The sequence below is a fragment of the Pseudorca crassidens genome, chromosome 2 (genome assembly GCF_039906515.1).
Source record: "Pseudorca crassidens isolate mPseCra1 chromosome 2, mPseCra1.hap1, whole genome shotgun sequence".
Lineage (NCBI taxonomy): Eukaryota > Metazoa > Chordata > Mammalia > Artiodactyla > Delphinidae > Pseudorca > Pseudorca crassidens.
Window position 1 is genome coordinate 184,902,580 of NC_090297.1, and position 15,694 is coordinate 184,918,273.

At 64.6% G+C, this 15,694-nt stretch overlaps 2 protein-coding genes across 2 annotated transcripts in view; one reads left to right on the forward strand and one right to left on the reverse strand.

Annotated features, from left to right (window-relative positions):
• Positions 1-10,635, reverse strand: PTPN7 (protein tyrosine phosphatase non-receptor type 7). Its single transcript, XM_067729910.1, is given in 12 exon segments — positions 1-1,367; positions 1,527-1,667; positions 2,466-2,579; positions 3,887-4,044; positions 4,683-4,793; positions 5,111-5,248; positions 6,379-6,455; positions 7,598-7,682; positions 7,969-8,152; positions 8,561-8,637; positions 8,639-8,904; positions 9,703-10,635. Coding segments are annotated over 10 exon segments (1,086 nt in total). The 5' UTR covers positions 8,687-8,904; positions 9,703-10,635; the 3' UTR covers positions 1-1,367; positions 1,527-1,573.
• The window catches only part of LOC137209810 (receptor-type tyrosine-protein phosphatase V-like), a 19,198-nt gene continuing 12,833 nt past the window's right edge, over positions 9,330-15,694 (forward strand). The window contains 7 exon segments of the mRNA XM_067711193.1: positions 9,330-9,555; positions 9,650-9,694; positions 9,993-10,088; positions 10,965-11,099; positions 11,805-11,995; positions 15,179-15,227; positions 15,457-15,536. Of these exon segments, the coding sequence (XP_067567294.1) occupies positions 9,330-9,555; positions 9,650-9,694; positions 9,993-10,088; positions 10,965-11,099; positions 11,805-11,995; positions 15,179-15,227; positions 15,457-15,536 (822 nt within the window).

Sequence of the window (15,694 nt, forward strand, 5' to 3'; positions counted from 1 at the left end):
GTCATCCGCGAAGTCTTTATTTTCCCACCTGGTCACTCTTCAGAGCCTGTCCTCAAGTTCTGGGACGGGGTTGGGGTAACAGCACCCAGGGAGGGGAGGGGAGCCTGCCACCTGTGCGGTGGCTTTCCTCCTGTGGGGTCTGAGCTCAGGGAGGACCAGGCGCCTGACGGCCCAGCACCCAGCGCCACGGGCCCCGGGAGTGCCTCTCATAGGGCAGGAAAGCTTCAGGAGGGTGTGAGCCCATTCCCAGGCGGTGAGGAAGGAGGAGACCAGCAGAAGCATTAGGAAGTCACCCTCGGTTCCAACGCTGCATGTTTTCCAGAAGCGCTGTCTGAGGGAAAGGCCAGCTGTTCTCCGGGACCCAGCTCCTTGGGGGGTTCCTCGGAGAACTGGCCCCGGCAAAGGCAGCCCCCAGGGGCCAAACACCTGGAAGGATGGTGCCTGCCTTCCCCCCATGGGCAGCCCATCTCGGATTCAAGGATGAAGGATTTGGACGCCTCCCTGGGGTGTGGTGGTCAGCCCTGACATAGAGCTGGGGGGCCCTGGACATCGTGTGGATGTGAGGTGCGGAGGGGAGTTAGCTCTCCGGGGTAGACTATGGGGGGTCCGGGTTCAGCCTGAGCCCCTGGGTCCACGTAGGTGCTTTAACCCGGGTCGCTCATGGCAACAGCCAGCCGTCCAGGTGTGCTCTGCAGGGAGGCGGCCATGGCGGGGCTGCTTGTCTAAAGTCAGGTAGCGCCCTCGGCCCCATGCTCGTCTCTTGTGTCCTCCCTGGGTACTCGGGGTCCCTTCTGGGGTCCGAAGGCAGGCAGAGGATGCTGGGCCTCCCTGGAGAGTAGCTGGGGTGGGTGGCCGGCAGCTACGGAGGCAGGGGCAGCCGTCTGGGCCTCCAAGGGGTCCACACACTTTCCCTCTTCTAGAGAGTTCAACTGTCCCACCAGGTTAGCTCCATAGCCTGCTCCCCGGACACTCGTGTGGGCACAGGGGCAGTCTGGTCCCTGCTCTCTTTGGGGGGTGTCCAGCCTCACGGATGTGGGTGAAGAGGCCCTGCTAGGATGCTGAGGACTTGGCCCAGGTAGCACCAGGCTTTTCCCAGCTCAGGTCATCGGCCTGTGCTCGGGCTGGGCCGGGGGGGGGCGATCTTGGGGTCACTCTCTCGCCAGCCCCAGGAAGGGGGTGCAGCTGGAGTGGCTTCTAGGTGCTCCTCTGGTGGTTCTCCCCCGGTGGCAGTAAAGCACCTGATGTCCATGTCCGAGGAGGAGACTGAGGCCCACGCGGCGTTGCAGGGACCAGGATGCCCGGGCCTCTTTCCCAGCTCTTGTAGAGGTCAGCCGCCAGCTTTAAGCTCGGAGGGACATGGGGGGCCTCTGCAGGGAGCAGGGGAGTGGGCAGTGCTGAAGGACAGTGTCTAGCCCTGTCCTCACCGTCCAGCTTCCTGTGACCCCAGACACACCCCGAGGGGCACCCTGTTCCCATGCCCACTCAGGGGGTTCCCCAGGTCACAAGGCCCACTCTCCCAAACCCACCTTCCCAGGCCCAGGGAGGCGGCCCTGCGCGGGGGAGGGTGCCAGGGTCAGGGGCTGGGCTCCTCTGGCAGCTGGGCGGCATACAAGGCCAAGGTGTGGTGCAGGAACTCGTACTGCTCCGCGGTCTGGATCATGCCCCCCCTGCGGGAAGAGGTGCACAGGCCGTGAATGGCGGTCCAGAGGGGAGAGCCTGAGCTTCCCGAAGGCCTGTCGGGCTCCTCCTTCCAGGTGCGTCCTCTCTGCAGCGGACCCCTCCCGCTGCACCCTCCCCAGCCCGCGGTGGGGGTAGGAGGGGCCCCATGCGGGCAGGCGTCTTCTCTGACCCTTCAGCTCCTGGGGAAGAACCAGCCCCTGAGTCCCCAGGCTGGGCCAGGAACATTCCTGACCCCAAGACTTCCTCTTCCCGGTAATCTTAGAAGTAATAATTCTATATATGTGTGTAGTAGGTGCTCGTGTTCCCCAAATACTTTCACATCAGTTAACTCATTCCTTACAGCAGCTCTCTGGGGAAAGGGCCATTGTCTCTCTCTAGATAAAGAAATGGGGACCCAGGGAAGCACAGTGACAGCTCGGTGAGATGCACCCTGGTCCTCTCTCTCCAAATCCAGTGAGCTTCTGTGCATCGCCTATGGCCACCTAGTTTCTAGAACCAACCATACTCTTTCCCCCCACCTTTCCCCTGAGTAGGGAATTTGGAAAAACAGAGACAAGAAACAGAAGAGGTTGAAAGCTGGGGTAAATCCACAGGGTGGCCTATTTACCTCTAGGCGCCCCACCTCTGCCCCCTGCCCCGCCCCCCGCCAGAGAGCTACAATTCTAGATAGAGATTCTCGCCAGGGTGGGAGCTGCAAAAGAACAGCTCTTGGAGCGAAAGGGGCCCCTTCCTCTCGCACAGGAAGTGCCTGGTGGTGAAGGGCCCCGCTCAGTCCGCAGACCCACCTGTCCAGCCGCAGCTGGCACACGATGCCCAGAATGTCCACTTCCCCTAGGGCCTTCAGCTGTTGGCAGCCAATGCGGGTGGCGATGAAGCAGCCAGTCCGGCCGATCCCTGCGCTGGGTCCAGGGGTCCAGGGAGGGGGCGGGGAGGTCACAGGGGGCCGGGTGGGTGGGGAACAGAAGGGAAATAGGGAGGCCTCCACGGGGCGCGGGGTGGCCACGGGGGCGTCTGCATCCCTCGCTGGCCTCCCCCTAAAGCCGGTCCGGGTCGCCCTCGGGTCCCTGTGGGCGTTTTGAGGCGCTCCCTCCTGGTCGGTGGGGGGCAGCAACTTCCTGCTGACGGTGCCTATGCTGGGCTGGATGACCCCGCGGAACGTCCTTCCCTAACCACGCCGCGTCCTCACAGCTGCTGGCGCCCGGCCCCCTTGCCCGCCTCGGTCCTGCCCACAGTCCTGTCCCTTCTGCTCTGTCCTGCCCTTAACTTCCTCCCTTCTTCAGGAAGTCTTCCCCTGTGAGCCCCGGACCTCCCAGCACTGCATCTGGGTGCACCTGCGGGAGGGGTTTCCCAACCCCTCTGCCTGTGCTTTTGGCCACTGTGTTCTAGTTAGAATATGCATCCCGAATGCTTTCCTTATTTTAAGTCTGTCCCCTGCATCACTCCACTTCTTACCCTGTGGCCTAAGTATTCTTTGTAACTGGCAAATCCAGTTTTCCGAGCCAGTCCCGTGAGGCCCCTCGTCACTTATCTTCCAGGCTTTTTCGTCCTTGCCCCCTTCCCATGTGACTTCGGCCCCTACTCGCTGACTCTGCTCCCAGCATCGTGTCAGTTTCTAAACTGCACCCCTGGGCCTTTGCACGTGCTGCTCCATCTGCCTGGCAGGCTTCCCCGCCCACCCCCAACACCTTCGCTTGGCTAATCCACCTTTCAGGTCTTAGCCTGGCTTAGAGGTCATTGCTCCCGGAAGATGTTCTCTGGCCAAAGTCTGGGCTGGGCGACTTCGTTCTGTGCCCCCCCCCCACTCCCCATTATGTCCTCATGCTGCGTCCTGTTTGTTTCGTTGGCTGTCTTTCCCACCAGACTATAAAACTTGGCAGAAACCAAACCGTCTTGTTCACAGCTGTCTCATCTAACACTGTGCCTGGCAATACCAGGTTTTCAGTAAACATTCATGAGTGAATAAATGCACTTCCCGACAGCGGGGATCATGTTCGTCTCCTGCCTCAGCAGACTGGGAGCTGCCTCTCTGGACTGTGCCTGGGTGTCCAGCCCACACGTCCAGGTTGTGCAGCCAGAGGGAAGGACAGAGCGCTTGCTGAATGACCTAGAGTTTCCTGTCCAAGTAAGACCTGGGCCTGCTCTGCTTAGACTCCTTCCCAGGAGGGGCCCAGCAGGGAGGAAGGGCTTCGGGGGAGGGGGCACATACCTGCAGTGGACCACGATGGGCCCAGTGTTGGCAGCCGTCTCTGGGCTGTCCTCCACCTCGGCCACCAGGCGCAGCAGGGGCCCAGCCGACTCTGGGGTCTGGTGGTCAGGCCAGGCCGAGAAGAGGATGTGCTTCACTGACCGGCGCTCTTCCTGGTGCTGTGTGGGGACAAGGCATGAGAGCAGGGCACAGGATGAGGGCATCGCCCGTCCCCTTCCCTGGTGCTGGGGCTGGAGGGAGCCCGAGCAGAAGACGCCAGCCTGGTCCCGTTCGTTTTGCTCCACCGCTCCCTCCTGGGACACCTCTGGGGAGGGCGGAAAGACCCAGGTTCCAGTCCTGGCTCTGCCTCCAGCCAGCACGTGACTTTGGGTGAGTCCCTTGACCTCACTCTCCTCACCTTGAAAATGGGACCATGATGCTCGAAGGATAGAGAAATGCTTTGGAGAGCAGAAGACGCTACACAATAACAGATGCGTTTTTAGGCCCTTTTACAAGTTATTAAGCATCTTGTCAAACGGCCCGCGGTTCCTCCAGCAGTGACTCCAGGACCCCGCTCCCTCCTCTGGGCGCTTGGCACAGACCGCTGGGCCTTCCTGGCGGTTCCCACATGGATCGTTGGCGCTGCCCTACTGGACTAGAGGCTCCCTGAGGGCGGCACCCACATCCCTCTTCTTCTGGTCCCAAGCAGCTCTTTACACGTGGGTTCAAGCAGGTTTCCCTGAGTAAACCTGTGCCTCCCAGGGAAGTTCCAGAGAGTGAGGGTGGCCCGACTTCCCTGTGGACCAGAGAGCGGTACCTGGATGGTGAGCTGCCTCACGGCGTACTCCGGGCGCTCTCTCACGTCCTGGACCTGGATGCGGAAGGGCCCGTAGGTCCCCTCCTCCGTGGGCCAGTAGTGGACACACTTCTGGGGGGAGGGAGCTGGGAGTCAGGGGCCAGGGCAGAGATGGGAGCAGGGACCCCCCCACACACCACCTGCGGCATTTCCACCCTGCTTCGAGGGCTGGGCTGTCCTGAATTTGACACCTGCAGATAAAGTGTCCTCCCCCCCCACCCCTGCTTCTGGCTGGGGCTGGCCTCCCTGCCAAGTGTCTCAGGAACTGACAGGTGTCCTCAGCTCCCAGGGGAGGCCCCTGCCCGGAGCTGCCCCAGCAGGGGTGTGCTGCAGACGTGGGTGCAGCCTGTCCGTCTGGGTTCGCCAGGGACTGCACCTCAGCCTCCTACCTCCTTGCCCTCTCGGAGCTGTGTCAGCATGACGATGAGGGACGTCTCCTCCTGCCACACCATCTCCCAGAAGTCTGACACGGTGTTGGGCATAGGGCCCTGGGTGGCGATGTAGGCCTTGTCCTTCCCACCGTATCCCTGCAGGCGGAGGAGGCCGGGGAAGGGTGGGCGGTGAGGCCAGGGCCCTGGGGCGGCCAGACCTGCAGGTGCCGGGCTCAGGCTGCAGCCAGGGACCGTGCAGCCCGGACACACACGTCACAGACACACACACCAGACGCCACATGGTGGACACGACACGGGCTCTGAGTGAGAACATCCGGGTTCCAACCCCTGTTCTGCTCACTGCCTGTGCAGCCGGGAGCGAGTTTCCCAGCTTCTGGTCTGTAAACGGGGAGTAATGGCCATCCAGCAGCACGTGGTGCAGACCAAACTCTACGAAGTGTGTTGGGTTGAGTCTAGCATCTTTCAGGGCCTCTGTGACTGTCCCCTTCCTCCCCTGCTGCTCTCTATTGAATACTAGCGCAAAAGGCAAGAAACAGTTCAGTAGTTATCGAGCGGATGTTTCTCTACGTGCTACTTTGTGCGTTTAGCAGCGAGGCCTAGCACACTCCTGCCAGCCTTTTCTCTCCCTTTCAGGATCCTCAGCTTCTTGCTCCTCAGGGGACGGTGAAATCCAGACTCCCCAGACTCCCCATCACCGGGCCGCGTTTCCCCCCCCAGGCGGCCCCGGGCTGCGGGCTGTTCACCGGGGCACCCGGCCGCGGTCCCACCCACTCTGAGCCGCTAGAGGGCGCAGTCTGCACCTGCCGCCTCCCACCCCTGCGGGCTGACGCTGGGGATGGAGCCCAGCTGGCCTCCCCGCCTCCCGGCTCCTTGACTGAAGCCGTCTCCACGAAGGAGGGGCTGCCTGGAGCAGCGAAGGCCAGAGGGGAGGGAGCCTGCCGAGCGCCCCCAGCTGGCGCTGCACCTTCCGTGCAGACCTGGGAGCCGCAGGCTGGGCCTGGCCCGAGCCGCCCTCCGCGCTGTGAGGCTGGCAGGGGCGGCGGGACGGGGTGCGCCCAGGAGACCGGGGTCTTCCTTCCGGCGTCTGACGTCTGCTCTGTGCTCCCGCCTGGCGTCCTGGCCTGTTTGTGCCGGCTTGGCTCGGAAGGGCTGTGGCAGCCGTGGTTCGGAGCTGGGACACCAGGTGCCCCAACCACCAGCCGTGCTAGGTGGTGTCCTGGGGGTTCTCTGGACACAGCCCCCCCACTTCTCCGCCGGCGACTCACCCGGATGTAGTTGGCGTTGATATAATCTCCGTCCTCCCGGCTCTGCCCCCGACCCAGACAGACGCGGCTCTGGGGGTCTAGGAAGTAAAAATCAGCAGAGGCCACAGGTCAAAAGGTGACCAGCGAAGCAAACTCACGCAGGGCCAGAGAGAGGAGTCCTGTGCTTGTCAGGGCACCTGCGAATAGCAGGTGGCCGATACCTATGGCATTATTTCATATGCACGCAGAAGGGAGCCACCGAATGTTCCTGACCAGCAGTGGGCCATGGTCAAAGAAGTAACTGGGAAGGTTCCCTGGCTGGTGCTGGGCAAGATGGACAAGCGAGGAGAGGGCCTTTACTGAACGACATTCTAGTTTGGAGATCAGTGAGGCGCCGAACAGGGTCATAGCAATACAAATGGAAAAAGAGATATTGTCTCCTGAGAGGCCGGACTGGAACTGAGGCTTCATTCCACCCCCAGGGCGAGTCAGCCTGGCTGTCCGTCTAAGGGGGCCTTTCTCCAACTCCAGTCCAGGCCGGATGAAGAAGCAGGCTCCCCAGGGCCAGCTGGTCTGGACGGAGGGTGCCTCGGGGCCAGGAGCAGGGCAGTCCCCCTTCCTTGAGTGCTAACAGCCCCTGGACTGGCCCAGGCAGGCAGAGGGCTGTGGCCTCCAGACTGGGGGTTCCTGGAGGTGGCCTGGCCAGACAAGGGTGCTCTGAGCGGAGCGGGAGGGGAGAGTGTCCCCAGGCCTCGTGCTCAGAGGGCCTGTGCCTGCCTCTGAAGGACAGGAGGCGCTGACCCCGGGACCGCCATCTGCAGCCTCCTCACCGCGTCCATCTGAGGCCCTCCAGGCCCCTCTCGGGGAGCCGTCCTGACGGGGCCTCTCCCCCCGCAGACCTGTGTGGGCCCTTTCCCACGTGGGAAGAAGAGGAGGAAGGAGGTTTGGTGCAACTGGCTGTGTGACCTCCAGCAAGTTACACAACTTCTCTGTGACCTGGTTTCCTCATTTGTAAAATGGGGATAAGAACACCATAGACTGGCTTCCTGGGGTCACACTGAGCAGCGCTGGCCTAGCATCACCCTGGCTGTGGTTACTTGCTCCCCTTCCCCGGCCAGGCCCGGATGTGGGCATTCCTCTGCCGGAAGAAGAGCCTCTGCATACGGCAGCTCTCTCCTGGCTGAGGCTGTGTTCTACCTTCTGAACACCTCCAGCCCCAGGCCCCTGCCGCAGTCCTTACTTGGCAAGATGGTCTTGTATCGGTCCTTGGAGGCATGGCCAGGAATATCCAGGTCTTCAGGGCTGACAAAGTTTGAGGGGATCTTCTGGCGGGGGGAGGGAGCAAGTGAACAGCCAGCCCCCTTCCAGCCTCCTCTCCCTCCACCTTTCCTAGTAGAGCTGGGACCCAGCTGTTCGTCCTGGCATCAGGACGCAGGTCTAGATGTGGCGGAGGGCAGAGGAGGGAGGCTGGGCGGGTTCCTTCCTGGAGACCCCAGGGTTCTCTCTCCCAGGGGCCCAAAGGGGACAGGCCTGCAGGCCAGGGTAGAGTGGTACCAGCTGGCTCTCCTGATTCAGAAGGGCAGTGACGCGGAGGGGACCCCACGTTCTTACCAAGAATTCCTCTTCCAGCTGCTTGGGGCTGGGTGGCTGGTGTTGCAGGGCCCGGCGGGTGAGGGGGCGCCCGGCTGTGCGCAGAAAGTGCAGGGTGACCTCCTGGGGCGTGCGCACCGAGCAGATGGGCTCCACTGTCCCCAGGGACCGCACATCCAGCATCAGAGCCACATTGGAGCCGCGCCTGCAGCACAGACAGCCAGTGCCCCGTGAGCCCACGCGCGCCGGCCTCTGATGGTTACGATTGTTACGGGCACCTGTGGGGGGCGGCTCCTTGTCTCCCCTTGCCCCAGAGGCCCCGGGCCCTGTGCACCTCCACCCCTTGTCGGCCAGAGCTGGTGCCCCCACTTCCCGTTCCCGGCCCGGCCCCTAAAGCTCTGACGAGCATCCAGGCCTGGAGGCCCCGGCCCCCTCCAGGGGTGCTCAACCCCACCTGGGGCTTGGGGCGCAGGTGCGAGGCTGACGCAGATCTTGTGCCCCAGACAGGTAAAAGGCATGCAAATGACATGCAAATGAGCACATCTGGTTTCCTTCTCCTGGAGAGGTGGTGAGGGTCCCGCAGGAGGGAAGCCCCTCCCGGAAAAGGTCTTACCTCTCCTGCAGGCGCACGTGCTTCTTGGCTGGCGCCTGGTCAGGTGGAAGCTGGGTCATGGCTGCCCTCAGGGGAAGGGGTGGCCGGTGGCTGTGCTCTGGAGTGCCCCCCGCGGGCCTGGACCATGCTCGGGCGGGGGGGCTGGGCCCAGGGGAGGCTCACTGGGCCATGACCTTTGACCTCTGGGCTGCCGGGCCGGCCAGAGGAGGCTCCCAGGCCCAGGCCGGCTTTCTGCTCTCTGGCACCTCTGTTTTCACTGGGGTGTCTTCCGTTCCCCAGGAAGTGGCGGTGTTTTCACCCTGGGAAGACCAGGATCTCTGCAGGGGCACCCAGGAGGCGGCAGCCTGTGTTTAGAGTGAGGGCAAGATGAAGGGTAGAGACTGTGGGTGAAGATAGGAAGGAATCGGGGGGCGGGGCGGGGCGGGGTGCTGCCCCAGCCCCACGCTGGAGGCCAGGTCAGGGAGGGCGAGGGGGGAATACAGCGGTTCTGGATGGAGGAAAGGCTCACACACACCCTTCCTGGGTGTACGGGGGCCTCCTCTGGACGGGAAGGTGGAGGCCTCCTGCAGCCTTGGAGCCGCCAGGGCCCCGGGCGCGCAGGCTGCTGCCGCTTCCAGCCCCAGGGGCGTCCTGGCTCCTGGGGTCTCTGTCCAAGGACGGAGGCTGGGGGTGTTTCCTTCCTCCTCTGCCCATCCCCCCCCCCCCAGCCCGCCTCGGTCGGTAACCGTCACAGGAAATGGCCTCACCAAGCCCTTGAGCGACAGCGCACATGGGGAGGCAACAGCTGGGGGCACAAGAGGGGGCGCAGAGGTGGTGGGGGGCCCTCCCCTGGGGTACGGTCCCCATCTTCCAGACCAGAGTCCCAGCTTCCGAGTCCGGGAGGGGCTGTGGGGTCACCGCGCCCGCAGGGGCCGAGCGGGCAGAGAGGCTCTCGCAGCAGGAGGGCCTCGTCCGCCTCTTCTCTCCCTTGGGGGCCCTGCCCGGCCCTCGGGGACGTCAGGGGGTCAGCACCCGTGCCCCAGCCGGGCGCCGTGGCCCCGGGCACCCTCCTGCTCATGCCCCCCCAGACGCCCTCCCGTGTCTCCCCAGGTTCCCACAGCCCTGGCCCGCGGGGCTCCTCCCCGGCCCGCCCAGGTACGTACTGAAGCAGCTGTGTCCCCCAGCGCCTCTCGCCAGCTGTCTGTCTGTCTGTTGGTCTGTCTTTGAGGGCTGAGAAGGCTTCAGGAAGCCAGCTTCCGCCCTCCGCCCCTCCTCGCTGCCACCCACGCACGCCCCAGATGCCTGCTGCCACCACCAGGGGTCGGCGGCCTCCCGCCTCTGCCCCTGTGGGGGCCGCTGGCCTGTCCTGGCACCTTTGCCACGGGCCCGGCCCTGCTCGCTGGGAATGGCCGAGGTGCTGGGCCGTTCTTGACCACCCGGCCCCCTCCTCCAGGGCATCTCCTCCGGGTCCTGGGCGCATCCAGCCTCCGCCTGCTCGTGGGGCAGGGCCGAGCCGAGCCTAGCTCCAGGCTGCCCCGCAGAGGCCCGGGTACTCCGGCTCCCACGGACCTCGGCTGGAGACAGATTTCCACTTCTTTGCTTCTGCCTCGGAGCCTCGCCTGGAAGCCCTCGCCCCTTCAAGCCGCGGGAATCATGCCAGGCACAAACAGAAGTGGGCACAGACTGGGTGGGACAAGGGGAGGCAGGAGTTCTTGCTTCCCAAGGGGCCAGGCTCAAGGGTCATCCCAGGCCCTGAGCCGCACCCCGGCACCCAGCCGCCTCTGGCCTGAGCCAGGCCAGCTGCCCTGGGAGTCGGTAGTGAAGACAGCTTGGAGGGTAGGAGGGTCTCAGGGCTTTTCCCGTCCCCAGGCCCCCCCAGGCCTCCTCCCAGAGCCCTGACGTCTACTCAGAGACCCATGGAGAGCGGACAGCCTCTGGCTCTCACACCAGGGGACCCCCCCTGTGTCTTCTTTGCCGCTGGGGCGCCTGAAGCCTGGGCCTGGAAGGGGGGTGCCCAAGTCCAAGACCCCAATGGCCCACCTCTGCCTCACCAGCGGGCCTCCTGTTGGCTCCCTGCTTGGCTCCTGTCACCTTGAAACAGTCCCCACACCCTCTGCTCCCGGCACCCACAATCCCATCCTTCCCCTTCCACCCACTTCTCTGATTCAGCCATCCATCAAAGGGTGACAGCAAAAACGCATGACGTGCAACAGGCCCGGGGGGTGGGCACGCAGGAGGGGGCGCTGGGGAAGGGCTGGCCTCCAGGTGGAGAACAGGATGGCCCTCTGGGGCTCGGGAGGTCCAGAGCTGAGGAAGCACTCGGCTCTGGTGCCCAGACGGGGAGGAGGGGGCAGGAGCCTGGGTGGACCTGTGGGGTGTGACCTCCGCCTCAACTGGCCCTCAACCCCACCCGTGTTTCCACTAGTGGATGGCGGGGGCCTGGGGATCAAAAGGGGGGCAGGAGGGGATTGGAAAGAGGGCCACCCACTCTGGGGCAAGCTGTTGATTGTTATCGAGAACAGGAAGCTAGGGTACCGCAGGCGTGGGGAGGAGGAAGCGGGTGAAGCCCTCCCCAAACTGCTCTGCCTGCGCCCCCAGGCTCTTAGGGTCTGAGCCCTCTGGCTGTGAGCACGCCTGCCTCCAAGGTTTGAGAAGCCGAAGGTTGAGCTCTTGGGTGGAGAGCAAGGAAGCTGGGGGCCAGGAAATGGGGAAGGGGGGTGGGGGGCGGGTAGTGGTTGGGCGTTAAGCAAGACCCCGAGGGTCTCTCAGCTCCCTTTAGGTGTGTTTGGTGTAGGTGGATAGTCACCTTGCCTCCTGCCCACCCCTCGCCCCTTTCCACTCAGAAACGCCTAGACATCTTTGGAGGTGCAAACACAGCTGCGGGGCGGGGGGCGGCACCGCCACAGGCCTCAGAGAGGACAGAGCCCTGCAACAGACCTGCAGCCTGGCCTGGGGGCCGGGGGTCCCACTGTGCCTTGTCTGGGGTGGACTCTGCCCCATCCAGGCTGCTGGGAGCACGTGAAGGCCTGTATGCCCCAGGAGTGACTCCTGTCCCCGAGCCCCCCCCACCCCCGCTCCTGGCGTGAGCCTGCCCCCAACAGCTCTCGGGTGGCTCACTCCAACTGCTGACTTGCATCCAGAGCTGGGTTCTGGGGTGCAGGAAGCCAGGAAGACCCCGCTGAGCCCTTGCTGAGACTGGAGAGTTACTGCTCCTCCCTGAGGCTCGGGCTCCTTCGCAGGATTGCCGCCCCCCCCCCTCCACCAGGGGCCGAGGATCGCCCCTCCCACATCGGTGAGAAAGTGGAACCGGGCGCTCAGAGCTGTCAGCTGGAGAAGCGGCTCCGGGAGGGCCAAGGGCGCCGGAACTGTCCCCCTCCTCACTGCTCCCTTTCCCCACCTGGCCTTCACGCACTGGGCCGCACTGTTCCTCTGCAGCCGCTCCCCAGTCCCAGAGCTGTGAGCCCCAGAGTCCGGAGCCCCCCAGAGGGGCCGGTGTACCGGGAATTCCCACAGGCACTTGTTCCTGCCGCACCTGCTCGCCCCGGGGTCAAAGGCTGCCACCGATAAAAGCCCCGAGGCAGGGGTCTCGGGGACTGGGCCAGCTGCGGGGGCTCTGCACCCGGCCACGTCCTGCTCCCCTCCCCGCCTTCCTCTCCGCTCCTCTCTGGAGAAGCCCTGATCCCGGCACCCCACGAACAGCCCTCAGATCCTGGGCCAGCCCAGGCGGCTTCCATTCCGCGTGTCCCTGGCTGTGTAGGGGAGACAGAGACCTAGAGAGCTGGGATACGCGCGGAGGACACTGCAGAGAGCCCGGCTGGGAGGGCTGGTGGGAGTGGCTCTGGGTGCCCCCCAGACACCCAGCCCCCACCCGACCCAGTTTCCTGACACCTCTGGGTGCCGGCTGGTGCAGGGGACTTTCCATACTTTTCAAGCCCCTGGCTGAAGGACCCGCGTGTAGGCTGGCCCAGCCACCCTGGGACTCCCGGGAAGAGCCCTGTTCTTTGCTGGAACTCAGGCCCCTGTAGGAGGACTTCAGGACAGAACAGAGTTCTCTCCCTCCCAAGCCCAGAGCCAGCGAAATGGACATGTGTTCCCCAACGTGGCCTTTCTCTCCAGAGGCCTTCCTGCTCCCGCCCTACCCGGCGCCTGCCGCCTTGATGTCCCTGGATGCCACAGGCGCACGTGCACCCGGGCAGGTGTGTGCACCCTCGTGGCTCACGAGTGTTGCCTGCGTACACTGTAAGGCCACATACATGGCCAGGCTGCCGGCACGCACACCCCCTCGCCCCACGCAACAACCTGGTCAGACGGATCCAGGCCTATCCCCTCCCTGGGGACCTTTGCCGGGGCGTGGGAGATGCCCAAGGCCGGCCTTCAGCGGTGGGAGCGGAAGGGGCGCCAGAAGAGGGAGGGCTGCCGGGCAGCAGCGGGGAGACGGGCTGGTCCGCACGCGGGAGCCAGGAGGCCTGGACCTGTCCCCTGTCCGCCGCTGCCTCTGGCTGGCTCTCTCCAGAAGGCATCGGTAAGGTGCTCAGGGCTCTCCAGGTGGAGGATGTGGCTTTGTCTGTGGGAGGGGCTGCTGGGAGGAGACACAGCCCTTGTGATACCTCTTGGCTGAAAGGAGAGGCTTGGGTTGGGGAGACCGCTTCTACCGTCAGGACCTTCCTGCATCCTCTCCAGGCTGCCCCTGCCCCCCAGCCCAAGGCCGCCCCAGTCTGGCTGGGGGTTGACAGATGTGCCCCTATGGCCAGGTGCCTCAGCCAGGCCCCGTCCATAGGACTAGCTGTGGGACCCCCTTTTCTGGGGAGTCTTGGGAACAGTCTGAGACCTCACCCCTTCCCTAAAGCCATGCCCTGCTGTACCTCTTCTACTTAGATTCCAAATTAGGGTGTTTCCACCCCACGTCTCCAGCCTCTGCAGGTTCACCAAAGTGAGGTGCCCAGGTGAGGGGGAGGGCCAAAGGTTCAGTGTGGCCCCCTCCTCTTGGCCAGACTGGCCCCAGATCAGTTTCCCTAGTTGTTCCCCACCCCCAGCCCTTTTGAAAGAGCGCAGTGCACTCGTGTGTGCACGCGCGCACACACACACACACGTGCGCGCGCACGGCCTGGAAAATCTGATGAGGCTGCAGTGCTGAGTTTCCAGGCCCCCATCCAGAGGCCGGTGGGCGGCCCTGAGGTTTGGGGCTGGGCAGAGCGGGGACGGGCAGGTAGCCCCCGGCTCTGGCCGGGGCTGGTCCCTGTGCAGGCCCGCGCTCCCTGCCAGACAGGCTGAGAGAAGGGTCCTCAGGAAGCCAGTTAGCTGCTCAGACTTTATGTACCTACCTGCCTGTTTGCTGGGCGTCCGCCTCCCCACCTGCGAGCCTGCTCCGGGGCCCAGAGCTGCTTCCTTTCCTCCATCTCCCTTTCCTCCTTTCCCCGCGTCAGCTGCCTTGGGGTGGCGGCTCCGGGGGAGTGCTTCCAGGTGAGCTGTTGGTTCCAGGAGGTGGGGGGCCTGACCTCCAGGAGGCTGCCCCGGGCCTTCGCAGGCCTGCGGCCAGGTTGGGGCGGGAGGGGAGGGGGCGGGGTCTAGGTAGAGGGGGCGGGGAGGGGCGGGGTCTAGGTAGAGGGGGTGGGGCGGGGGCGGGGCGGGGGGGGAGGCAAGCACGCATCCTAGGGATCCTGGAGCAGGAGCTGGAGGTCCCAGGTTCAAGCCCAGCTCCCCTCCTCACGCTGGGGCCTGGGCTCTTCCCTCCCTGGATATTTCTTCCTTATCTGGAGGGCAAGGGTGTGAAACCAGAGGGCTCTTCTAGACCTACCATCACTGGGACTCAAGGCTTTTGGGACAGACGCGCGCCTGTGTATGTCCACAAGCGACGCACACGCATAGCTGGTCCATCCACCCAGCACCCAGCCACACACACCCCCACCACGTCACCAGGACCCCTCTGCACAGGAACACAAAGGCCCGGTCCACCTCTGCGCGTGCAGGGTCAGACACCCCCTCCTCTCCTGGGGGGCGTGGCGTCGGGGACCAAGCTGTCTCTGCCCATCCGCAAGGCCGTCTCTCCTCTGGGTCTGGGTCTCGAGGGACAGTTTCCTGCCTGGAAAGCCAACAGCTGGAAGAGGGTGGAGCTGGGGGTGCAGGGGGAGATGAGCTTGCCTGCAGCCTGGGGGCCGCAGCCCTGTGCCCCTGACAGGGCCCTGCTGGCACAGGCTCTGGGCTGGGGAGGGAGCGCCTCGCTCTCCGCCCGCTGACCAAGGGGAGGGTGGGGATGGGCTCCTCCTGCTACCGCCCAGCTCTCCCTGCAGACTCGGCCGGGATGGGGCCCCCATTCCCGTGCGCGGTCCTCCTGTGGCTCCCAGGCTTCCTGGCCGAAGTGAGGTGCGCCCCTGCTCTCCAGGGCATCCAGGCCTCCCCCCGCCCCGTGGCGCCACGGCTGGGCTGCAGTAAGCAGGGCAGGGGAGGCTCCTTCCCATCCCAATGACGGGACAGCAGGACAGTCTGCTCCTGGCCCCAGGGCCTCTGCACCTCGGTGTCCTGCGGTGATGCTCTTCAGCCACGTCTGCGGAAGACAGACGAGAGGACAGCCTTTTCTCTGGTCCTGGCTGGAGCCCAGAGCCTCTGCCCATCTCTTCCCACACCCTTGCCCCCTCTCTACAGGAAGACAAGTGCCCCTCCCTGGAAGGGGGTCCGCTCGGGGAGAGTGGAGGTAGGTGCCTTCCATGGGGAGGGGGCTGGGCAAGGCTGTTTCTCTGCCCAGACCCCGCCTCTGCTCTGGCCCTTCCCACCTCTCCTCCTCTGGGGCAGAAGGTGTTGGGAGACTCTGACCCAGCCCTTCTCCCCCGGACCACCTCTGAGGGTGAATGTCAGCGTCCAGGGGAGGTCTGCCAGCCACACCCTCTGCCTCAGCTGCCTGACCCCCCTGGGGTCCCCGGAAGAGCAGCCACTCCGGGCCCACACCAACGCGTCCAGCTTTGAGTTCCAGGACCTGGTGCCGGGAAGTCGCTACCAGCTGGAGGTGACAGCCCTGCGCCCCTGAGGGCAGAACACCACTGTCATCCGCACTGCCCACACAGGTGCATGGCCTGCGGGCAGGGGAGGGGCCGAGCAGGATGCGGCTGCCCTGGAGGGTTGGCAGGGGGCAGAGCGGCCAGAGACGGTGAGGTCTCTGAGGAC